The 25853-nt window shown below is 41.9% G+C and overlaps 1 protein-coding gene across 2 annotated transcripts in view; it reads left to right on the top strand.

The window, feature by feature from the left end:
- The window catches only part of LOC115012554 (junction plakoglobin-like), a 129646-nt gene that overhangs the window by 48315 nt on the left and 55478 nt on the right, over nucleotides 1-25853 (top strand). For both annotated transcript variants that reach the window (XM_029438223.1, XM_029438222.1), the window contains one exon: nucleotides 24744-24798. In XM_029438223.1, coding sequence (XP_029294083.1) covers nucleotides 24783-24798 — 16 coding nt within the window. In that variant the 5' untranslated portion in view covers nucleotides 24744-24782. The remainder of the gene's footprint in view (nucleotides 1-24743; nucleotides 24799-25853) is intronic.

The raw sequence follows: 25853 nt of genomic DNA, 5'->3' as shown, positions 1-25853 counted from the left end.
ACAATTGTTATTTTATGTTTTTGAGGTTATTAGGTACATTTAGCTAAAGTTTTCTGCAACAGATCCTCCCTTCATGATGTTCTGATGTTCAGTTTGTGTTGAAACAAGCTTGTTGTTGTGGTGCTGTAGACCTACTTGTCTATCTATCAGTGTAATATATATTTCTACAGCACAATTCCATCAGTACAACAACAGCCAGACTCCCTGCTCTGCTGCCCTCACTCTCTTTTAAACAGCACAACTGTTTTGATTCACCTATTAATTGAAGTTGCTTCTACTTTGCTGAGTTTTGATGGCTGTAAAGTTACTGTCAATGTAAAAGCACTTTCTGCTACTGTTGACACGATACCACAATTATGACTTTGACAAGACACCTGCCTAAAGTATCTCTATATAGAAACTAAAACAATCCCAGTGCAAAAACCTGAAACATCAGAAACAATGTGGGCAGTGGAGGGTGTGAAAAGAAGCCTTAAAACAACAGGAGTGAATTATTGTTCCATAGTTCATACATTTAATATCCCACCAGGACTGGATAATCTCTTATTTAAGATCAGCTGTTTACACGTTCACATCTCTCCACCTCTAACCCTAACCCTAAACTATTTTGTTGAGTTGCCTCTAAGCAAAGTGCTCTGCGTGGATTTAATTTCCCTCTCATGAGCAGTGATGCCGTGGGTGGCTTTTATTGTGAAAGGTAAGAACGGAAATGTGAAGGTGTAATGCGACAATGTGGGAGCAATAGAGAGTTTGCCCTCTTGGTTCAGACTACGTAGCCTCAGTGTTATTATTGTGTATTTTTATCGGTATGGCGGGAGCAACTCTTGGCTACAGAACATTAGTCCCATATTTGGCCCTGTGGGTCTGCAAGAGTACTTTTATTTACAGCGTGCACATGAGAGCAAAACACACCGACCCTGCAGAGGAAGCCTGGGCGCACACACACACACACACACACACACACACACACACACACACACACACACACACACACACACACACACAGCCCCGCTGTCGTACCTCAACCAATCTTATAAATACGGCTCATATTAAAACACTGTCATTCTTAAAGTACCAATACTAATAAAATGGGTTCTGTTTTTAACAGCAGCATTTTGCGATACGTATTTAATATCAATATAATGTGCAACACTACTTCCTGCACAGATGTTTCAAATAAAAAGCCTTCTTGCAGTTCTGTGGCACAATCTTTATTTACAGGAAGGCTAAGTTTCATTAATGGTAGCTTGTGTCTTTTCTTGTTGTTGAATTCACTTTTTTATAGGGGTCATGTGCAAATTATTCTTGGCTAGGAGCAGTGACTTCCTGGAGGGAGTTCCTGCGCCCGACCTTTATATACCCGACCGTAAAACCACTACCAGTTATCTCAACTCTTCCGTCTTGGTACAGATAAAGCTGTGCTGGCTCAGCTACATATTTACGGGGGAGGTTTTTTTTCTTTCTTTTTCATATTTCCTCGTCCACCGTAGCGAATGAGGGGAATCTGCCTGTAGTGTACCCTTGATCAATCAATGTAGATACAGTTTATAAGAACACATCTACAGCGGGATATTTGTACAATTTAAACAGCTGTCTATGCAAATTATTCTTCACTAAAAGCATCAAAAACACACTTGAAGCTGCCGTCTCTCTCTCTCTCTCTCTCTCGCTCTCTCTCTCTCTCTCTCTCTCTCTCTCTCTCTCTCTCTCTCTCTCTCTCTCTCGCGCTCAACAACACACTGGCTGCCTGACCAGCAACTGAAAAGCCCCTGAACATAGGATTGAAGACAGTCAATGATGATAACTACGTAAACAATTATTGTGTTATTATATTTCATATCACGCACCATATGCACTCTTAAATAAAGTTAAAGTATTGAGCTCAACAGTAGGATCACATGACCACAGTATTGCGGTTATCATCCCAGCCCTAACATTTACCACATGAGAATATCTAACTCTCGCCAAGAGAGCAAACAAGCATAATTACAAAAATGTTGAACTATTCCTGCAGTGGTAGAAGTGTCAGATCAGGATAAACCACCATGTTTCTAGTAACCAGTGAAACATTCTAATGTTACACAACTCATTGGGCTGCACAGCTAAACATTCACAACCATTTAGGGAACTCTGTGCTGCAGTCACAGAGCAGCCTCTTTCCTGAGCCTGGATGCTAATGAGTTAATCCATAATCCGTCTCCATTGCTGTATTTAGATGTGCAGTGTTTACGCCTGAAAACAGCCAAGTGGTTAATTAGTGAGAAAAGTTGCCCTGAGGTTTCAGCTGCAGGAGGAGTGTTTTGATGTTGACATTCCTATTGATGTGAGTGATGATCGTTCCTATTGCAGAGGCTCTGAAGTCTGCTGTCAATTATCTGCACTGATACGCACATATGATCAGGCACACACACGCACACACACCAAACACGCATATACATAAAGGAAAATATTGTTTATACATGTATACAGTTGATACTGACTATAGAAACCAGCTGGCATCTTCAAACGCACTCATCTATACAAGATATATATTTTTGTAAAACTCTCTCTTTCCCTCTTCCCTCGCACGCACGCTCACTCACTAAACAGTAAGAGCCCTGTGGTAAATTCAATTTAATTCTCACTGTTTATGGGGAGTTTTAACAGACTCCTAATTGACTCACTGAATACTGCATTTGTTGTGTGTGTATGTGTGTATGTGTGTGTATGTGTGTGTGTGCTTCACTTCCCTCTTTACATTTCTTTATTAGATTTTTTTCCCCTTACACTTTTTTCCTTATTAAATCATTTCTTTCTTCACCCCTCCTCCATAGTCTATCCTTATACCTCTTACCTCCTTTCACTTTTCTTTCACCTTCCTGGTTTTCATTCTTTAAACATTTTCCTCCAACATTACTTTGAGACAAGATTTTCTACAATCCTTCAGTCTTTTATGTCATCCCTTTTTCACTTATGTCATACCTTACTTTCCTCCTTCTGTTCTTTTTTACTCTCATCCATGATTTAGCTTAACAAAAATGTCAGCACTGTTATTTGAAATAAATGTATCTTGTGGCACTTCATGTTTTACCTGTCTCTCCTCAGTATTGCTCTCTAGTGAATAACGAGTCCCAGTGGAGATAAATGTCCTGAACCTCCCTCAAGTCACGTTTTTTTTTGTAGTTTATTCTTGGTTATGGATTTAGTTAAAAGATCTCTGTTGTCTCACAAATTACTTGAGTTTCAAAGGCTTAGCAGACAAAAACTAGCACGATATGAATTAATATCGGATCATTCAAATGAAGATCGATTTTGTTCTGTTTCTTACAAATCACTGTTGGAAAATAAATGTGTTTTACGATGTTACAAGGCTATGATTGCGGTGTGGTTAGTTGTAGGCACAAATACAACTCGGTGAGGGAGTACTGTTACTCCATAAACATTTTTGTATAAACCTTTTAGTGACTCCAGAGTGTGTCTGATAAATGTCCTCAAATGATGTAACTTGAGTCATGGTTTGAGTCTAAAGACAAAAGTTTGAAAAATAAAAATACAAATCAGTTTTGTGTGATTTGGGGCACTTGCTGAAACGACTGATGCAGTTGTTCTACTCGGGAGGACAGTCTGTTAGGACCATTTGAAATGTCAGCACGTGTTGAGGGAACCGATCGTTCATCAATAACATTTGAAAAAGCCTGAAGTAGCTAACGTTGTTTTTAGAGTCATCGGCTTGGGACAAAAGTCTCTATAGAACAGGATCGATTACAGGGTCTCCAACAAGAAGCTGCTCAGCCCCGCGCCCCTGTCGACCGGGTAGGGGGGGGACAGCTGCACTGCAAAAACTTGGAGGGGCGGCTTATCACATGAGAATAGCTGGTCCACCTTAAAAGGCATCCCACCTTAAGCTTGAGCTATTGAGGAGTTGTAGCATTGATTCACCGATGAATAAACCGCACACACTGCACGGCTACATAACTTTCTCTCCCTCAACCGTCCAACTGCTCACTTGCTATTGCTGGAAACAGTGCGATGATGGAGGTGGTGGCAGATCTTAAATACATTTTTTAAAGATGGGACTGGCGGGGAGTCAATTTAGTCTTGCGATACACTGGGGGAAACCCCCAATTATATGAAAGATTGTAACATGATCGGCGGTAGCCTAACTCGCATGTGTCTGTGGCTATTTTAAGTTAGGAAGTGTTCAGTGTTTTATTTCATTCAGTGTTGTCGGTGCAACAATGAGAAGAGAGCGCCGCCAAGTTTTTGTTTAAAGTTCTTCTATAAATTCATCATACATTTTCAGGAACTCTGCTCTGCAGGGTGTAGGGATTTTCAGTGCAGAAGCCTACTGCTGGTGTAAAGGGGGTAACATGGTGAATTTTATGATATTTAATCCCTGGGTCCCTGAGAAACCTTCTTTAAACATTTTATTATGAAAACCTTTCTGATGTGTCTCTGGAGCTGCTGTATTATTTGCTTGCTAGATGACGTGTGCTCAACGTGGTGGTGTGATGATAGAGTGGCGCTGCACATATTAATGTTTTCCTTTCTGGGGAGGGGAGAAGAGAGGAAACAGGGGAAAGGGCTTCAAAGAGAATGAAAGGAGGAACTGCAGGGAGAGAAAATTTTAATTAAACACGGAGGAAAGAAGGAGGGATGATGTGGGATGCTTCAGTCGTGGACTGTCTGTCCGTCTGTGTGTCTGTCTGGCCTTCAATCTATTAAACCCTCACTGTACTTTATTTCCCTTCTACCATCATTTAGTTTTTTGAATAATCTTAATATCATCATCCCTTTAATCCTTATATTACATTAGACTACATACGTTTGGCAGAATTGTATTATATATTTCACATTTATTTTCTCATGTCCATGTTTTTTCCCCGAGTGTTTTCGCTGTCATGATTTCTTTTGTCTTGCTCTTGATCTGTCTTGATCTTTCTCATGTACGTTCTTATTTGTTTCTTGAATGTCTGTCTCTCTGTTATATTTCTATGTTATATGCCTTTCTGTCTCGCTGCCATCAAATCAGACCGTTATTTTGCTGCCCTTAATATTTCAGCCATTTTTATGATGAAGAAGGGATCACAGGCTGTTTTCATCTGTCAGTCAAATGCTGAAAATCTCTCAGCTTGAATATTTGCTCTATTGATGATAGGCTAGTCCTGTGCTGAGAGACGCTCCGTGACCTGAAACTGTCACAGGTTTTATCCTTGTAAGACACTTCATTCTGCCAAAATGTGCTTCAGCAAAAATATAGATAGATAGATAGATAGATAGATAGATAGATAGATAGATAGATAGATAGATAGATAGATAGATAGATAGATAGATAGATAGATAGATAGATAGATAGATAGATACTTTATTCATCCCGAGGTCAATTTAGACTATCAACATCACAAGTTGCCAGGACAGTGTGAATATGGTATGCTTTTTAAGTTCGTACGTCATGAATGAAACATGGTTTTGCATTAGATTTACAAAGGACCACTTTAGAAGGGTTTATAAATTGACATGATGTGATACTTTTCTTTTAGCACATTAGTCCAAGGCCAACCAAACTGACTGTTTGACCCTCTTCTGGAAAAGGGGCGCGGAGCATCTGGACCAAAATTAGTTAATTTAACTCATTAACATTTAGAATACAATAGAATATAATCAAACATTATTGTAACAACAGGGAGAAATGTGTTCCTTTGGACGGTATTATCATCACAGGAGGAATCAGGGAAGTCAACATTCACTGTGCTCCTCTCCTCATTGTTCTGGACTGCAGTTTAACCTCAGAGAATTTCCAGGATATGTTCTTTAAAAGACCTTCAACAGCATAAAGACAAAAGCCTCCCCAGCGAGCGCAGGAGAGTTAACTTAAAGGAGAGGCTAAGATACTGTGTGAGGTGAATTTGAGTAAAAAGATCGTACACCTTCTCAGAGTCATAACTTCCCATTGATATCATTATCATTACCATCCAAAACTCTGCTTATAAGTCATAGAAGAAAGACGCTTCAGAATTTGTCTGAGAATCTACACATTCTTAGGTTTTCATCAAACCAATCCTGCGATGGTTATTTGTACCTCCTTGGCTACATTGCAAACATGAATTGCTAATAGCAAATACTTTTACTGGCAAACAAATATATGCTAAAAGAAAAGGGGGAAGGGGAACATCAGTACTTACCTGTAGCTGTTCCTCCAATGTCATATAATGGCCTATACAAATCAAATGTGATATAATCAGAAAATTAATTGAGTCAGAAATGATTTATCACAACCTTTATCACAAACATGAAACTTGACTAAGTTGTTAAAAGCTGTCCTCTGCTGATAATATTATATGCACACACATAATTAAATTATGTGTGTGTGCTTGTGTGGGCATTTCAGAGGCAAACGTCATTGACTTTCAAGCCTGTGCAGATGACTCACACAAACAGATAACAGGCACCGACTGTGTGGGTCGTCACAATGGAGCTGACGGGGTCAATGACGAGGGACAAGTCAAATCTCTCACTGTGTACCTTTCTTCCTCTCTCTGTTGGATTCCCTCCTGTCTGATAAAACAGACACTGCAATGTGTGTGTGTGTGTGTGTGTGTGCGTGTGCGTGTGCGTGTGTGTGTGTGTGTGTTTGTGTGTGTGTGTGTGTGTGTGTGTGTGTGTGTGCGCTCCAGTGGGTCTTGTGAGAGGCAGAAAATAGCAGAGATATGTTGACCTTGAAAACAAGAGGAAGTAAGCTTTACAATGGTTCCTGTCTGCCTGAAAATATCCGTCTCCTATGTACTGGTTATTCAGATCTCAGGAAGGTGAGTCACAGTGTTCCTGAGGGTGGAGCTATGGTGGTGTTGCTGTTTGTGTCACACAATGATGCAACATTGCTGTGCTCTCAATTTACACAAAATTGCAAATTCAAAGAGGGAATTTCACATACAGTCTGTTATGATCATAAGACTGGAGGAAAACTATGGTTTATTACTGCCTCTATTACCTTCTTTGTAATTAGATTTTTTTTACACCATCCGCTGATTCTATCATTAATGACAACAATGTACTGAGATCTTAAAACATGGCGTCTTCATGTAACTTCGCATATCACTTATGATTAAAACAAGATTACTTAAAACAGTCACATATTTTCTTACTTGCAATTTGTTTGATATTAAAGCACTGCAATTTGTCAACAAGAAAGATACTACAATTGGTTACACACATTTGCACATCACTGCAGTATTCTTTGAAGTCTGATGGTGCAGGTGGTGAGGGAGAGAATTAGCATCAGGAGTTGGATGACAGGAGCACCTGATTGGGCTAAATAAGGATCACAGAGATGAATGAGTAGATGCTGTGTGGGAAAAAGAGAAATAGTGGAAAGTGTGATGTTTGTTTGATTACATGAGAGAAACCATGTTGCATTTTCAACAAACTGGATGACAGAAGAAGCCAACCCAGCTGGATTATAACTGCAATGGATTGTAAAATACATATATGATTCAATATGCATATGTGGATGTAATACCTGAACAAAGTACTGATGAATTGGGTGTGTCACCAAGTGTCATGATGCAGGGAATACAAGGAGAGGACCCAAATTACTTTTCAGGATACGTTTAGTAGTTTATTGCTAAAGTGAAGGTATATATAGGCTTAGAGGCAGGTACAGGTACAGGCAGGTACAGTATGTTGGTTTGGTGTGTGTCAGGGCTTTAACAGGATAACAGATTACAGGGATGAGAAGCTCAAACAACAAAGCAACACAAAAATTGTACAACAACCTGTGACGATGATCTAATTAGCATCTGAATAGTAGTAACACGACCTGGAACCTCCCACGCTCCAGTATTTGATGAAACCACCATATTGTTATCCTATGGGCTACACTATAATCAATGACATGAATAGAAATGTATTGAGGAAAGAAAACAAAACATTTGCATTAAGCTTTATTAATAAAGCAGAAATAACAATTGCATGAAAACAACTACTGTAGCTTTAAAAGTGCTTACACAGTTTGAAACAATATTTTTTAATTGTGTCTTGATGATGCAGCTGGCTTTATCAGGCTGCAACTTCCAGCGTGCACTCTGTGGTTTTCAGCTGGACGAGCTTCACCAACTCAAAGTCTAAGACAATGTGACTGTTGGAAAACTGGACTGCCTTGTTGGAAGTGACTTGCTGAAAAGGGTTGGTGTAAATATACCTTAAGTATCAATAGTAGCATCAAAAGGAGCAATGCAAAAAACTCTCATCTATGTTTTGTGTACTTTTATTTCATAGGAGAAAGGGCTCACCCTTGGGGACATTGTGAGTAATACAGATTTGAAAAGGAGCCTGTTGAGGTGCTTTGGGGTTCTGATTCGGATGCCTCCTTGATGCCCCTCTCCTTCCCAGTTATTGTGGACTCAGAACATTCAGGAAAGATTATATATTCCATTTCGCTGGGGAATGCCTTAGGATCCCCCAAGAAGAGATTGGTGGCGTGGAAAGGAGGAAGGACTGATGGGCTACTCTGATCAGTCGGTTGCCCATATATTAGAGACACAAATATAGGTAGAATTGATCAACATAGTTCCTACTTCCTGCTATCTAGGCAAAAATGTGCTTACTTTGCAGAATCTCTGGGCTCACCATATGGACAAAGTGAGGAGTTCAGACATCCGGAAAAAGCTCTGAGTAGAACCTGAGTAGGAGACTCTGGGGCAGACCCAGAACATGGTGGGGGGATTATATATCTCAGTTGGAGAAGGGGACATGGCAATGAAGAAGGATTTACTGTCATCAGTCAGCTGCCGCTGTAGTAAAAGGTTCAGCCATTCCTACTTCTTACTTTTAAGGCTGTGTCTCTGCCAACAGGATCTATTTAACACTTAGAAAATACATTGATCCAGAGCGAAGAAACCATGTATTCGATTTTGGGAGTGACCCTGATCTGGAATAAGAAATGAGATGAGTAGTTTCTGCATCTCAGAAGCTATGTTTTCAAAATAACAACCTTTACAGAAATGATGGAACAGTTTTGGGAGAATACTGTCGGCAGAGTAGTTCCTAACGGCTCAATATTTAAGTTCACAGTGAAGTTTCTAATAGGTTTTAAAGGGTTGGGAAAAAGCTGAAGAACTCGGAGCTTAAATGTCGAATCAAAACAGCAATCCTCTAGTTCAATCGATATATTTATTTAACGTGATAAGTCAAACATAGAAAATATTCTCAGCTGAGGACACATTTTGCGTCGCCGTTTCCATAGACCGCATGGCTCAAAGAGCCCCATCGTTGCGGTCTCACGGCTCCGCTCCAGTGTGTCCCGAGAGTCGTAAAACATGTGGCTACATAGAAGGCGTAGGCGTTGACCTTCTCCTCATTGGTCCCAGTTTGGCGCCAACACGCTCCTCCGTCAGCAGTCAGGAAGTAATGGTTTGTTGACCGGTTTTCTTAAAGGGGAAGTGCCCCTATTATGTTGGTAATACACTCAGTGCAGGAAATACATAATAAGGCAGAAACATATTCGTAGTGTGTGTATATATATATTGATTGAGGTAAACACATACATATGATAGTCTTTCCAATGTGGATTAATTTACCTGACAATTCCCCCTTTACACACCATTTATGGTGTGTATAATCTCCAGTAAATATAAGGCACCGAGTGGTGTACAAATTCATCATATGGTATACAAGAATACATTCATAGTGCACTTGTTTTTATTCCAGTCATAAAAAATACCTTCTGTATAAAACCAAAGAACTTCATTTGTTATTCCAGCATAAAGACAATTAGCTTCAGTATAATAAAAAACACTTCCAGTAAAAGACAGTAAATATTAGTAAACTTTTAATGTCTGTATAAGATTGTAATATCTGTATACGACTGAGAGACTAACTACAATAAAGTCAGTGGCTTCGGTATGGCAGCAAAAAACACTTTGTAGAGTTATTCACACGAAATCATCTTCCTGGTTGTCGTGTTCCTGCTCTATATCATAGTCTATGAGTACCCCACTGTTTGATGCTAGCTCTTTGCTGAGTCTGTCAAGTCCTTTCAAAGCTCTGGTAAAGGATCCATCAGGGGCTGTGTTATTTGGGATGAAAGTACAACACAGAGCCAAACAATTTGCAGACACCCCCTTTTTCAGCTAGCACCATGTCTAATGCAATTTCGTTCTGTAATCAGGCTAGTTCTATCAAATTGCATAAATCTATGGAGAGGGGCTGATACTCGTGTACATTTGTTTTGTGATTGTGGAATCAATCAATTTCGTCATGCGGCTTCTAATTTATGGTATATAACAACATCCACATACAGAATCAGAATAATCTTTCTTGTCATGTAGGTTTTCACCTACAAAGAATTTGCTCTGGGTTGGCTGGCACATGAATATAAAAATGCATAAATATTCACAAAATATAATCTGTGGAGATAATGTACAAATTGATATTGATATAGCTATTAATGCTGAAGATACCAGTGACATGAGAACTCTCCATCTCCCGGACCGTCTTTCCATAGCATCACCAGACTAATTCTCTACCCCTGAATTCTCTGCTAATTCTTTATATAATGTTGTCAATCTTTGTAAGACTAGTAACAGTATTATTTGATATAATTGTGCAACAGGATGATCCAAACATGGCACACACACCTCCTTTCTCTGCTAGGAGCATGTCTAAAGACATTCTATCATGTCAATACGCTGGAAGCTGCTTGTTGTTCAGCTTGTCCCTTAACGGCATCCCTTGTAATAATTAATAAACCTCTGTTAGATGCAATGAATGTAATTAATCCACATTCTTATTAGTAGTTGCCCATCATAAAAACAATGAGTCAAAACCTGCTCCAATTTGATCTCTGGCACTCCCCGGGGGACTCCTACTGCATCTCTTGTATGCTGTGGAGCTGAAGCTCTCCCCAGGTGCTGTGTTTCTCTTCAGCCGAGTTCAAGCTCACAAGAGTTTGACCTGTTGTGGGCCAAACATAGAAACGCTCGACCAGTGTCATCAATGCACATATTTCAGTCTTGTGCTATTGGTTCTGTGAGTTGGAAATCTCTTAATGAGATTTTTGCAAATTGGGCTGAGTGGTTCTGTTACTGTGCATCATTGTTAACAGACAGATTTACTCTGTTATTGGTCCGAGTATTACTGGGACTGGGCTTAAAGCAAGGAGGGGCCTGACTGGTACACACACACACACACACACACACACACACACACACACTATATTTACTGAGCTAGTGGTATACAGTTTGCAGTCAAGCCACATATTCTTCTCCACATATCCTGTCTCCCTGCTATTCTATTTCTTACTGTAGTAACTTTATATCCTTTCCTACTGACTGCTTTGAGATTGCAGTCTTCTTGTTGTCTACCTTTATCCTAAAGTGTCCTTGTGGACCTGCTCCTAAAACCTCAGCTGCCTAAAACAAACAGTCTCTAATCTCTGGGATGCGATGAAACGATGGTGAGGAATAATGGATCACAATCATTTATTTTCTTACATGTCACTCCTCTCCGTGGCAGATGTGCTCCTCTGCCCACCTGATCTGTTCTGCATATTGTTAGGGGAGAGGGACAGGTTATTACGTCACATAAATCACATTTGATGTGGTTGTGCAGTCTCAGGTGTACAGGGCTATACTTGTCACGTCTGTGCCTGAACTCGCACCTGCCACGCCCCCCTCTGTCTCCACTCACTCACCTGCACTGCATCCACAATCACCGGAATACTGATTGCCAGCACCTGTGTTCACAGCATAAAGTCTCCTCACTCCCTTCACTCCGCATCTGGCCTCGTACAAAGTGGACTAAACCCCATGGACTTCCTCCCCAGATTCTGCAACGCGATTTTCCTGCCTTTTGCCTTTTTGCCCGTCTGTCTGCCTGATCCCGGTATCGTACCGTTTTCTGTTTGCTCCGTTGGTTCTCGTTTGTTCCGAGTTCGACTCGTGTACCTTGTTTTGGCGCTCCCTGTTTTGTACTTTTTAGTTCACTGTGCTTTTACGCCAGTCTCCTTATTTTCCAGTGCTTAGAGCCTGAGTATTCCTGAGTTCCTGATCCTTGTGTTCACCCCTCCCCTGTCTGTATGGTGTTTCCATCTGCTCGCTGGCTGAGCCTAATAAACTATTGTCAATTCCATCTCTGAGTCCTGACGTCCGTGACAGAAGGCCAGATCTACAAAACGATGGATTCAGCCAGCGGAGCCACCTCCGCTTCCTCTGTCATCCCCGCTCCCACCGCCACGGGAGACCCGTTCCAGGGTCTCGTCGAGGAGATGCGTCGCGGTCTCCTCGCCGCAGTCAACACCATGCCCGCTCCAGCGCCTGCTCCTGCCCCGGTTGCTCACACCGACCGAGCCGTGCGACCGCCTCCGTTCACCGGGACCTCCTCATCTGCGTGCCGCGGATTCCTGTTCCAATGTGACCTCATGCTGGAGATGGAACCCAAACGCTACCCCACCGAGAGATCGAAGGTGGCGTTCGTCGTCTCTCTACTCCAGGGTAGAGCACTCCAGTGGGCAGAGTCCGTGTGGCAGCAGAGCGGGCCCATCACTGCTTCCTATGCTGCTTTTGTGCAGCACTTCAAGGAGGTCATCGACTCACCACCAGGCGATACTTCGACGCAGGTGCGCCTTCTCCGACTTCGTCAAGGCCGTACGCCGATTTTGGAGTATACCCTGCAGTTCCGCACGCTGGGGGCCGAAAGTGGCTGGAACGAGGCGGCCCTGTTGACCGTCTTCAGGCAAGGATTAGAGCCAACCCTCCGACTCCATCTCTCCGGTTATGACGACTCGGTCGGGCTGGAACGTTTCATCCAGCTCGCCATTCGGGTCGCCAACCGCCGTGAACATTGCCTACAAGACCAGCCACTGCATACTGTCCAGTCCCGAGCGCTGCCCACCGCCCAGTTCCCTGCGCCAGCCCGGTACCCCCGCCTACCAGGGAGAGGAGCCCGAGCCCATGAGCGTGGACTCCCTGAGACTCACCCCTGAAGAGAGAAGCCGCCGCATCACTCAGGGCTTATGCCTTTACTGCGGAGCGCGAGGACATGTCGTGGTGACATGTCCTCTACGACCCCCACAAGCCCGGGTGAGTGCGTTTCAAGAAGATGTCTTTGTCTGTAAACCTCTGTTGGTCCCGGTAACCCTGACTACTCCCTCTGGTTCCTTTCCAGCCAAGGCTCTCATCGACTCGGGGTCCGCCGGCAACTTCATCTCCGGGGCTCTCTGCCAGCAGATAGGTCTGCCTAAGTCCTCGAGCCCCACTTCGTTCTCTGTCCACACCATCACTGGTCGCCCCCTCACTAAGCAAGTACGGCACCTCTCCTCTCCAGTCCTGCTCGAAGTCGGCCTTTTCCACAGGGAGCAGATACAATTTCTCCTACTGGAGGGGTCAACTGCTGACGTCATCCTCGGGCGACCCTGGCTGATCCTGCATTCTCCATCGCTGTGCTGGGAGAGGTGACTCGGTGGGGTCCGAGATGCTTCGGCCGGTGCCTGCCTGCTGTCACTCCACGCCGCACTGCTGCACGCCGCCATTCCTCACGCTACGCACCTGTTCCTGCACGTATTGGCCTGCACGCCACCTCCATCGAGAGTCCCGTCGACCAGGTCAGCCTTGACATTCCTCCTCGCTACTCCCAGTTTAAAGATGTCTTCTGCCCGCAGCGCGCAGCACACCTCCCCCCGCACCGACCAGGGGACTGCTGCATTGACCTGCTGCCCGGTGAGCCTGTGCCTCGTGGGAGAATCTACCCCCTCGCTTTGCCTGAGCTGAAGGCCATGGATGAGTACGTGACTGAGGCTCTTCAGCAGGGCTACATTCGTCACTCCACCTCTCCGGCTGCTTCTAGTTTTTTCTTCGTGAAGAAGAAGGACGGTGGACTTCGGCCCTGCATTGATTACCGTGGTTTAAATAAGATCACCATCAAGAATCGTTACCCTCTTCCCCTCGTTCCATCGGCTCTGGAACAACTGCAAGGAGCACAGATGTTCACGAAGCTCGACCTCCGGAGTGCATACAATCTGATCCGGATACGTGAGGGGGACGAGTGGAAGACGGCCTTCATCACCCCTAGTGGCCACTACGAGTATTGCGTCATGCCCTTCGGGTTGGCCAACGCCCCTTCTGTGTTCCAGGGTTTTATGAACGAGGTGTTCCGGGAGTATTTGCATCGGTTTGTGATAGTGTACCTTGATGACATCCTGGTCTACTCTCGGAACGAGACCGAACATTCCCATCATGTGTCCCTCGTTCTTCACAAGCTCCGTGAACACCACCTCTTTGCCAAGGCTGAGAAGTGCTCCTTCCACTCTGATCACATGTCTTTCCTAGGGTACAACGTCACTGCCTCCGGAATCAGTATGGACGAGGGGAAAGTGGAGGTCATCAACACCTGGACCCCACCTAAGACGGTAAAAGAGCTACAACGATTCTTGGGATTCGCCAACTTCTATCGCCGGTTCCTAAAGGGCTACAGCCAGATTACTGCTCCCCTGACCACACTTCTCCGAGGTAAGCCGAAGTCCCTGTTATGGAACCCTGAGGCAGCCGCCGCATTCGCCCTGCTGAAGAGAACCTTCATGTCCGCACCCATTCTCGCCCTGCCTGACCCCAGCATTCCGTTTCTAGTGGAAGTAGACGCCTCCAGCACGGGAGTGGGTGCGGTGCTGTCTCAGCGCTCGGGCGTTCCACCTCGTCGCCATCCATGCGCCTTTTTCTCAAAGAAGTTCACCCCGGCGGAGCTAAATTACGATATTGGGAATCGAGAGCTCCTGGCAGTAAAACTAGCGTTAGAGGAGTGGCGACACTGGCTAGAGGGGGCGCGTCATCCTTTCGTCGTGCTCACAGATCATAAGAACTTAGAGTACATACGTCAGGCACGTCGTCTGAACCCCCGACAAGCCAGGTGGGCCCTCGTCTTCACCCGATTTAATTTTACCCTCACGTACCGTCCAGGACCCAAGAACATCCAGGCGGACGCTCTCTCTCGCATCCATGACGCGCCGGAGTGCGTCGAAGAGCCGGAGGGCATCTTACCATCTCGCCTGATCGCTGCCCCGATCATATGGGCCCTGGACAAACACATCACTCAAGCCCAAGTCGATGATCCAGCTCCGCCGGGCACCCCAGCCAATAAGACATACATCCCAGCCACTCTGCGAGATCAGGTAATGGAGTCTACTCACAGCTCACTGGGCACAGGTCACCCTGGGGCCAATCAAACCCTTTCACTCCTGCAGGAACGCTTCTGGTGGCCAGGCATGGCTAAGATGGTCAGAAGGTTCGTAGCCGGATGCGCGGCATGCGCCATGGCGAAGACTCCTCGCCAGTTACCAGCCGGCAAATTACAACCACTGCCCATTCCCCAGAGACCACGGTCACATCTAGGCGTCGACTTCGTCACAGACCTGCCTCCATCACATGGGTTCACCTGCATTTTCATTATAGTAGATCGTTTTTCAAAATCCTGTAAACTCATCCCTTTAAAACGTATTCCCACAGCTGCCGACTCTGCCTCCGCCCTGTATAAACATAAACATAAAGCTTATTATCATTATCATATTATTATTATTATTATTATCATCATCCTTTACACACATTACCTTATTTTACAGTTCATTTAGCTGTAAACACTTTAGCTACTGTCATAGCGTCTACTGTATGTGTTGGAAATACTTCAGCTCATTTTATATACACGTCTATAATCGTTAAACTATATTTATTTCCTTCATATTTATTTAGTTCAGAATATCCATTTCAGCACATCTGCATGGATTTTATTGGAGTCGGCCTTTGAATCAAATGCTATGAATATACTCTATTAATATAATACTCCCCCTTTTGAGACATGGTCAAATACCGTGTCTCAATACACACATTTATATAATCTTCTTGGTAGTACTGAGTTCTTCTCTGGTCAAGTGTTCTTTCGTCAGTCGTCTCTGTCAATGCTATCAGTTCTGCTGCTCTGCTGACAGATGATTGGGTAGAGCTTCTGCTTTTAATACGTCGGTCTGTGTCACTACAGAGATCTTGTCACATTCGGATCCTCTAGGTTACTTTACATGATCCGTTAACAAACATTTCCATCTCTGGTTCCTCTTAGGGAATGTCAGTCAAGTCTGGTCTTGGTGAAGTTCCTTGTCCGTCTCTGTCGTTTAGTCATGTGGTTCTCCGTCCTCAGCTGTTGGAATTAATGTAGATGGATCAAAGTTGTACATTATTCTATAGTCAGATGGGGTTGTGAAAACAAAACTGACACTGCATGTGTCACTGTTAAAGTCAATGGCCTGAATAACACTTGATGCAGAGGCCTGACCTGCCATTGAAGCTGCAGTTACTGCTTATGTGCGGTCAGGCATTGCCTTATCTACTGGGTCTAGTTGTGAAGAGTAGTGAATCACTGGTCTACTCTTATCTCCATGGTTCTGTGTTAATACTAATGTCATGAAGTCTGCTGTTTAAATAAAAGGCTTCTTATAGTCTGGTATTTCTAAAACAGATGAGTTTACCAAAACTTTATTTTCTTAAATAATTTGTCAGCTGTTTCATTCCCTATTATCTTACACACTCTCTTCACCATATTTCTTCCTCATGACATTTACGATCGGACCCTCAGGAGCTTCTAGCTCCCTACACTGTTTAGACTAAACTCTCAGAAGATTCTATCTCCCTACTATTCGTCTGTCGACGATTATAGTCTTTCACAAAATGTCATGAGGTTTGCTTAATATTTTTGGGAGAGGTGGGAACGGACAGCCATCCAAGAGGGAATCACGCCGGCCTTTTACAGAGGGATACAAAGAAGCCGTGACCGTGTGTGTTAAATGGGTTATGCTGACACTTCTTGCTTAGACAGATACCATCTCTAATATGGCCTGATACTAAAGTCTTTTATTATTATTTATTATTCTGAACCTAATCTATCATTAGCTGATTGTTTTTATTTTACGCTCTTTATTCTGAGTATTTTGCGGCTCTGTTCTGTTCTAATCATTTCTGTCTGCTCCAGAATTACACAAAAAGTCTACATATCTGTCATCCACACACTTATTAAACATGTTTTCTCAAAAACATATAAGAGACAGTTTTCTACACTTTACAATTCAGCCTCCTTTAATTGACTATGATAGTGTGTGTGAATGCAGATATACGACCTGGTTCCGGAAGTGTGGATCCCCGTTGCTGGGGAGTCATGTTCTCTTGTCAGTCCTTTTTCTCACGTCCGGTCTACAGTCTGGGGTTCTGGTTTCACCTTTTTCTTCTCTTTATCTTTCCTCAATTCAATTGGATTTTAATTGTAATTTACCAATTTGTCTGCTGGTGCACGGTTTTAAAATTAGGTGCGCTTTAATTGCCGTCCTATAGGTGGAGGTGTTTAAATTTTGTAAAGTTTCTATAAACTTTTAGTTGTAGTCTCAATTTTGTCCACCAGAGGCATTTAGCTATCAACCGGATGTGGGTTTTTTAAATTCCCCCCGGATGAAGAAGGATAGAAAATGGAGGTTTCTTTGTTCTAAATTTTCTCTCCTTCCAGTTTGGAGAAAACTCGCATTTTTGGTTTAATCCCTCGGGCACTACATCACTTATGCATTTTATTTCCACCCAAAATGCTCCAGCATAAGACTCAAGGTTTAGTTTATCACAATTTACTTTCACATGCCTCGTAACCTCAAGTAGGCGGAATTAGCGACCCAGCATCACGTGGCCACCGTTAGCTGGTCCTAATCTCTGAGGCCTTTCACAAAAACGTCTCCTTCTTTCACGTTTTTCCAACTTAAAACTACTTTACACACACTCCACGGTTCTCTTTGATTTCACAACCGTCTACCAGTCAGTTTGAACAGTTTTCACCCGTTCTACAAACTCCAAAGCATTAGCTAAATATCAACGCTAGCTTAGCCTCGCCTTAGGCCTGCTTTAGACACACTTTACTCACAACAATACAACAATACAACAATACAACAAATCTTAACATGTTTTACACTATGCTTGCCGCAAAGGAGATGATATACAACATCTGAGACTATGAGGCGATCGTCATCGGTTCTCACGTAATTCAGGATTATAATCACTATCCTCCTTTGGTAAACAACACTAGCTTCTAAGCCACGCTTCCCTTAAGTCTTTGAATTAAACTATACCTATCTGCCTTCCAAAGGACTTCTTTAACATTAAACTAACTAAGCTTTCTTAGCTACCTTCCTTAGGTGTTTTCGTATTAAACTATATCAATGCAAGCTTACCATAAGCTTTATCCGGTACCAGACCGGACACCCTACCTCGGGATTTGTTTGATTAATATGAGCACGAGGCCCTAACCAGAACTGTGCTGGAACCCTCCATAGGCTTTTAAGTGATTAATATGAGCTTTTCTGCCCTAACCAGATCTGTGCTGGAACCCTCCATAGGCTTTTAATAAATATCGTTAACACAATTAATATTTTCGATGCTTGCTCTTATCACTTGTATTTCAACATTCAGGATTGCTTTTTATCGTTTAACAGCAGTTGTATTAGCTATGACCGTCGAACATTGTTGCTGGCATTCATTAATAAGTTTTCCTAGTCTACCTGCAGTGAATATTTGATTTAACCGGTGTTCACTCTCACCTGATCTTTTGCACGTGCAATGAATACCAGTCAACGATACTCGGCGATCGTTCTTCACTTCTCCTTTCGGGAGCCCACCCAGGGACGCCAATTAAAGGGTTGGGAAAAAGCTGAAGAACTCGGAGCTTAAATGTCGAATCAAAACAGCAATCCTCTAGTTCAATCGATATATTTATTTAACGTGATAAGTCAAACATAGAAAATATTCTCAGCTGAGGACACATTTTGCGTCGCCGTTTCCATAGACCGCATGGCTCAAAGAGCCCCATCGTTGCGGTCTCACGGCTCCGCTCCAGTGTGTCCCGAGAGTCGTAAAACATGTGGCTACATAGAAGGCGTAGGCGTTGACCTTCTCCTCATTGGTCCCAGTTTGGCGCCAACACGCTCCTCCGTCAGCAGTCAGGAAGTAATGGTTTGTTGACCGGTTTTCAATCAATATATATATATTGATTGATTGAGGTAAACAAATACATATGATAGTCTTTCCAATGTGGATTAATTTACCTGACAGTTTCATAAAACCAGAGTTGATACATCTGTAACTGAGGATTCTGAAAATGATTAGGACACAGTCAAAAAAGTCTAACTGTCAAGAGAAACCATTAGACAGAAATATCTCACACTCTCTCTCACTTACTCACTCCATGCTGTTTATATTCTGAAAGGAGCTTCTCTTATGAACTGATAGATCCAGTAGTCTGGACAGTGTCTGGTTACTTGGCATCGTAAATGTTGCAATTATAAAGGCAATTTCCCTGAGAGAGAGAGAGAGAGAGAGAGAGAGAGAGAGAGAGAGAGAGAGAGAGAGAGAGAGAGAGAGAGAGAGAGAGAGAGAGAGAGAGAGAGAGAGAGAGAGAGAGAGAGAGAGAGAGAGAGAGAGAGAGAGAGAGAGAGAGAGGAGAGAGAGAGAGAGAGAGAGAGAGGTCAGTTGTTATTCTGTCTCCCCCTTGTTAAAGGAGTAGTGCAACATTTTGGGAAATATCCTGACTTGCTTTCTTTCCAAGAGTGAGATGAGAATGTATATTAAGTAACCCTGGAGTCGTGGTTAGCCCAGCTTAGCATAAATACTGGAACCCGATTGAAACAGCTAGCCTGGCTCTGTCCAAACACCTACCAGCTCACCTCTTCAGCTCACTAACACATTGCATCTCAGTGTGATACTCACAGTTTCCTGAAGTCTAATCATCACAGTGCGGTTGCCATGTCTGGTACCATTGTGCATATAAATACCAACTCAAAACCTATGTCCGACTTTATCTGGAGCTAAGGTGAGAGGTGAGGGTCCCAAGGACTAAACTAAAACCAAGATGCCCACTATCTATTTCTTTCTTTTACTCCTTACCATTCCAAATTCTTGATAAAAATGACAACAAACAATAAAATGGTGACTTTTTCCATGTATACACTTACATTATGGAACAGTTTACCATTCTCAGTCATATCTTCTATTGCCTCTTTAAAATCCCAGTTTAAGACCCAACCTTTATACAACAATGAGTCCTCTTCATTATTAATCCACTGAAATGGTTTTGTTGAAATGTTTTAAGATTACAGATGATGATGAAGGTACAAATTGAGAGTTGCCATGTAGGCTGTTATGGCCGTTTAGGTTGGGGGGGCTGTGATGTGCTTGACTGTAGTGTAACTAGGCAGTGGGCGTGAGTCATTTAATTCTTATAATATTAGATATGGTGGATTTATTAAACCATAAGTTACAATAATGACTATTTGTCAAGACGGAAAAATATTTATAGATTAGATAAGATAAGCAGTAATCACAAGTACATGAAATACAAACATATGGTGTAGAGATTGTAAAGCCCCTTGAGGCAAATGTGTGATTTGTGATATTGGGCTGTATGAATAAAATTGACTTGCATACATTGGAAAACCACCATCCCTGGAAGATTAGTTGCAATGATGCCAGCCGTCTGTGCACGATGTGTGTGTTCTAGTGTGACTACGTTAGGACTCTGAGAAGATGTAAGATGTGTTGAGAGACAAATACACACATGAGAGGAAGTATGGACATAATTATGATTGCACACACATCACATGTCACTGGACGCAAAGAGCATGGCTTCCTTTGCTCCAACATGTTATCTTGGTAAGATACAGCTTTTAGTGTGATATTGATGTCACTTGGAAACAGTTGGTTGCCATGCTGACATCACGGTTCAGACCAAAGTTGCTCTTAATATGGCATGGCATAGGTACCCAGCCTGAAGACACTGTAAGACAGAGAGACAGGCAGGATGAGTGCGTGTGTTTGTGTGTGTGAGGAAGAAAAGCTTTTTTCTACTTCCTAGCTTTCTCTCTGAAAGCTTTTCAGCATGTGTCAAAAAACCTCTGAAAGGATTTTTTTTCTTTTGGTAGACGCACATAGACGCACAAACGCACATAGACGCACAAACACACACACACGCGCACACACACACACACACACACACACACACACACACACACACACACACAAACACACACACAATACCACTTTTTCATGTACGGTACTGATATTTTTTTTTTCTTCTCTTGCTTAAACAACTAAGATAATAATAATAATAATAATAATAATAATAATAATAATAATAATAATAATACATTTAAATGGATGCACTTTGCTAAACCTAGCCATCTAAAATACAACATGCTGTGAAACACATATTCTACTCCCCTAAAGGAAGAAATATAGCCCACAAAATGCTTCTTTTTACATACAGAACTTTTAGTAGCATTTTTCATTGATCAGCAAAATCAATTAAATTATTTATAAAGCCCAATATCACAAATTATACATTTGTCTCAGTGTGTATAGATAGAAGAAATTAAAAAATGCGCTTCTGGTGTGAACAGACAATGGACATAGCACGGCGCTGCCACATCCATAACTCCCCTCTTTCTTCACTTCATCATCATCTCACCTGTTGTCTCTCCATTCTCCATCCTTTCTTTCTAATATAATCTTTCCTCTCACTTCTTTCTTCTGTCTGCATACACTCCTTAGCTCTCATTTCCTCTTTCCAGCATGCACTTGGCTTGGCAGAGCATTACAAACAATAAGGGAACACTCCAACATCCAGCGACAAAACTTTCCATGACATTTTAACTTCACATTTATCCTCAGAGTATGTTCAGTTTTAATTAGGCAGGGACTCCAACAAACATATGGTGGCACAGAGCAATTTACACCACACTTCTATAAAAGCTTGGCTGTTACACATGATGGGGAAGATACATAATTTAATGCAAATGTTTTGTAAATGCAAGTAGGATGAAAAAGCTTAAAGTTGTGAACATTAATCCTCGCAGAAGGGTCAGGGGCATGCTCTTCTCAAACCCTTTTTTTCAATAGAAAATAGATGTTACAAAGAGAATTATGACCTGTTAAACTTCTAAACACTAGCTGTAAGTCTAATAAATAATAATTAATATTACTAATGCCAAGATGTTTAATTTAATTTAATTTCCTAATCATTTGAATTGTGTGTTTTATGCAGATAACCTCTATAGATAACAGTAACATAATAATTGTTGACGATTTACACTGATTTCAGGACGGTTGAAATATTTTTTTCAGGATGCTGGGGAAATAAACTTTGTATACCAGCTGCTATAACAAAACAAATCAACAAAAAAACGATCGGAATTGGCCGATATGGTTATTTGACGATCAGCAATCCGTATCAAAATGGGATATTATCAACAGTATATTGATGTCTTAAATTTCTTTTTGAGAAAATGTTTCTATCCTGATTGGTGTTTATATAATTTATATCGCCACCTGAGATGCCGCTGAACAGATTGTTGTACGGGCAGGCAGTGTCATAAGATTTCAAGATACAGATCACATTTTTTTATGAAGGTGTAAATAATGTCCACGTGCCATCGCACATGCCTGTCTGTAGCACTCCCCAGACCAACAGGAGAGTTAGACCTGCTCAAGAGGGAATAAGGTATTTCCAAATCGGGAGAAAACTGGTTCAGAAGTCTTCAAAACAAGGTAGAATAAAAAACGTTTCAGGGCAATTGGGCAATTGGGCTCAACCTTTTTGTATGGTGTAGTTTGATATTATGTCATTGGAAAAATGGTAGAAAGCTCAGGGAGAGTAACTGAGGAGGGATCTCTCTGCCAGGATGGACAGACGTGCAATGTCGTGTGTACAGGATAAACAACAAAGTAAAATTACAATATAGACAATCCATGTGCCAGAAATAGCTTTACTCAATAGTTGAGTGAAGGGGGAAAAATAAGAGACTGTGCTCAACTCATTACACACACACACACACACACACACACACACACACACACACACACACACACACACACACACACACACACACACACACACACACACACACACACACACCACACACACACACACTGTATGAATGAATGTAGGGTCGACTGACTAGATGGGCTAGTTGTCACAGAGCTTTTTACAGCCACATTGGGGAGTGCTGAGAAGTGACCTTCCTATCTTTTAATGGAAGACCTGATGGCCAATGAGAATGTTTTAAGATCATTTTAGTCTTTGTTGTTGTAATACTAATTCTGGCCACAAAGGGCCAAAGTGCACTACTACCCCATGTTCTAAATAGGAACAAAAGCATTCATGTTTTTTCCAGGTAAATTAGAACATTGCACTTCAGCCTCTTGTGACCAAAATGAGTACAACAACATCACACACTTCGAAAAACACTTTTAATAATATCATTTAATTTAGATTTGAATTAAATTAAATAAAACAATCACCTAACAAAATGTATTTTTCACCAAAAAATTATTTCACTTTATTTTAACTACTGAGAAAAATATTAGTCTCTTTAGCTAGTCTCTAACTGTGTCTGTCTGCTGTTTTGTGCTGGGCAGGTAGTGGTTAGTGAGTTTATTAGAGCTTTTTCACTGCAGCTCTCTTTTGCTGCCCTAAATGATGTTAATGAGTGTTAAAGTGGTGCAGTGTGCCGGAAACCCAAAGCAATGAGCTAAAAGAGCCAAAAAAGCTCTGCAGAGCTCAGAGGGTCTACAGAGTCGGTGATAATTCTCGTTACATCTTCACATTGCACATAGTTATTTGATTCATTCTCAGTATAAATAACATTGATTAGTGTAGCTTTAATATGAGGTCGACTATGTTTCTCGAAGGTCACATTTTTTAAAAACGTTAACAACGAAGCTTTGAGTATCGTAGACAGAAAACTTAACACTGAAGGAAGAACAGCAAGTTAGAAAGAGAGCAGCAGAGTGGTGAGTATGACATGACTCTGAGGTTGCACTGATGAAATGTACATTATACTGAATTTATCATGAGAGTTATTGTATTTTGCTTAAATTTCGTTAGAAAATGGTCTTCATTTTTTTATGTCAGCTATTATTTGAGAACTTTTAAGAGACATATAGGCGACTAACACTCACCAACCAATCTTGACCTCTCCTGGGTTATAATGAGGTGTCATTACAACCATCTTGGTGGATGTGCTGTACCTGAGTGTAGCAATATCTTGTGTGCACTCTCATGAACACAAACACTTCATGTTCCTCTAAGCGTTAGTGGGAATTCCCACTAGGCAGTGGGTTCTGTGAAGTGCTTTTGGCAGGGAAGATGAGATGCTGTGACCTTTCACCAGCTGTGGCTTCTGGGAGTTTGAGAAAGCAGCTCTCAGGCGATTTATATTCTTCACAACATTGACATTTATGTAACTTGCAGCTTTTTATAAGACAGCTTTTGGCCATAGGAAAATAAATAATTTCTTATCACAACAGCAATGATTGCAGGGAGGGTGTTCGTTACAACTTACATACAGTAAAGAACATCAAGTTAATTATGGATTGGATGTTATACACTACTACTGAGTAAGGTTAATTGTCAAAAATGTACACTTTGAAATAAACTAAAGATCAGTAACATGCATTTGGACTCATTGGTGAAGTGGCAGACACGTGACTGGAAGCTCACAAATGTGATCCATGTAAAAGCAAGTGCACCCCCTGGACGCTGATGAACTGTGCAGTATATGGATGTATTTCTTGAAGGAATGTGAGAAGAACTAATTCCTTAACATGCTTTGCAGAACATGGTGATTAAAGCCTTAATCCTCCAGAAAAGGATTAGTTTTATTTTTGTAGGCAATCCTGTTTGCAGATGTTTCCTCTCTTTCTCTGCAGGTCAGAGGTCAGTGAAGGCAGTGGTACCAGAGGGTGGAGATGATGTCCATGCAAAGTAAGTGCTCTGTCACCACAGCAGCCAGCTCTTATCTGTGCTCTAGATATCTGCTGTATGCATCTGAAGCACATAAACACAATCACAATGTATAACATGGGATGTTCCGTCACTCATGGGAGGTGATGATGATAGATTGAAATTGTTAACATCCCATCTTTAGGCTGACTGCGTGTTGTTACTATGGCATCTGATTGATCCTCACAAAACTTTGACAAACAATAAAGCATCTGAAAGTACAACTCTCACGGCACTATCTGCGTAATAATTTTTTTCTTTTTTACACACATTTGAATAGGACATTTTTGTATAGTTTGTATTGTATTGCAGTTTCACAGACATATCTGGTATTTTACTGATCTGATGCATCATAATATCATTACTGAATGTCCTTTGCGAGTTTGGGAGTCTGCCTAGAGAAACAAGGTATTAAGAGTGTTTAAATCTAATGTTGTCATCAGTATACCTGGGACAGGATGTGTTCAGTCTTGTGGCTCCGGCTCCATTATAATTAAAAGCTCACTAGATAGCTACAAGCTAAAAACAAAATGAGGTCCTAATCCTAATCCTAATCAATCAGCAAAAATAGTAAAGAAGGTATCAGTGTTTTACTTATAAACCAAAAGACATTCTGCATTTGTTTCAAATGGAGACAGTGATAACATTTTATGGATATGAACTCAGAACTCAGGATTACTCAGGATGTACCAACAAGTAGATCGATCTACTTGTTGGTACATCCTGAGCAACATGGGTACTGCTAGCAGCCTGGCTAACGTTACTGTCCAAAGCAAGGAACAATCATAAGAATCCCAAAAAACTAGAAACCCCGATCTCAGTGCTAAAGCTATTTATCATAGCAAAAATATATGCTATTTTCGCTACTGGAATCTTTTTTGTCGGAGCTGCTGAGTGAAATGCTCTCTGGTCTGGCTTTTATTGTGAAAGGTCAGAAAGGAATGAGTGTAGCTGAAATGCACTACCGCTGACAATAAAGAGTTTGCCGTTCCTGTTCAGACTAAAGATCCTCCTTGTTATTATTGTATTACCTGCAT

Source organism: Cottoperca gobio, chromosome 8 (genome assembly GCF_900634415.1).
Source record: "Cottoperca gobio chromosome 8, fCotGob3.1, whole genome shotgun sequence".
Taxonomy (NCBI): Eukaryota; Metazoa; Chordata; class Actinopteri; order Perciformes; family Bovichtidae; genus Cottoperca; species Cottoperca gobio.
The sequence above is the reverse complement of the archived record's forward strand: the minus strand, read 5'-3'. Positions and strand labels throughout refer to the sequence as shown.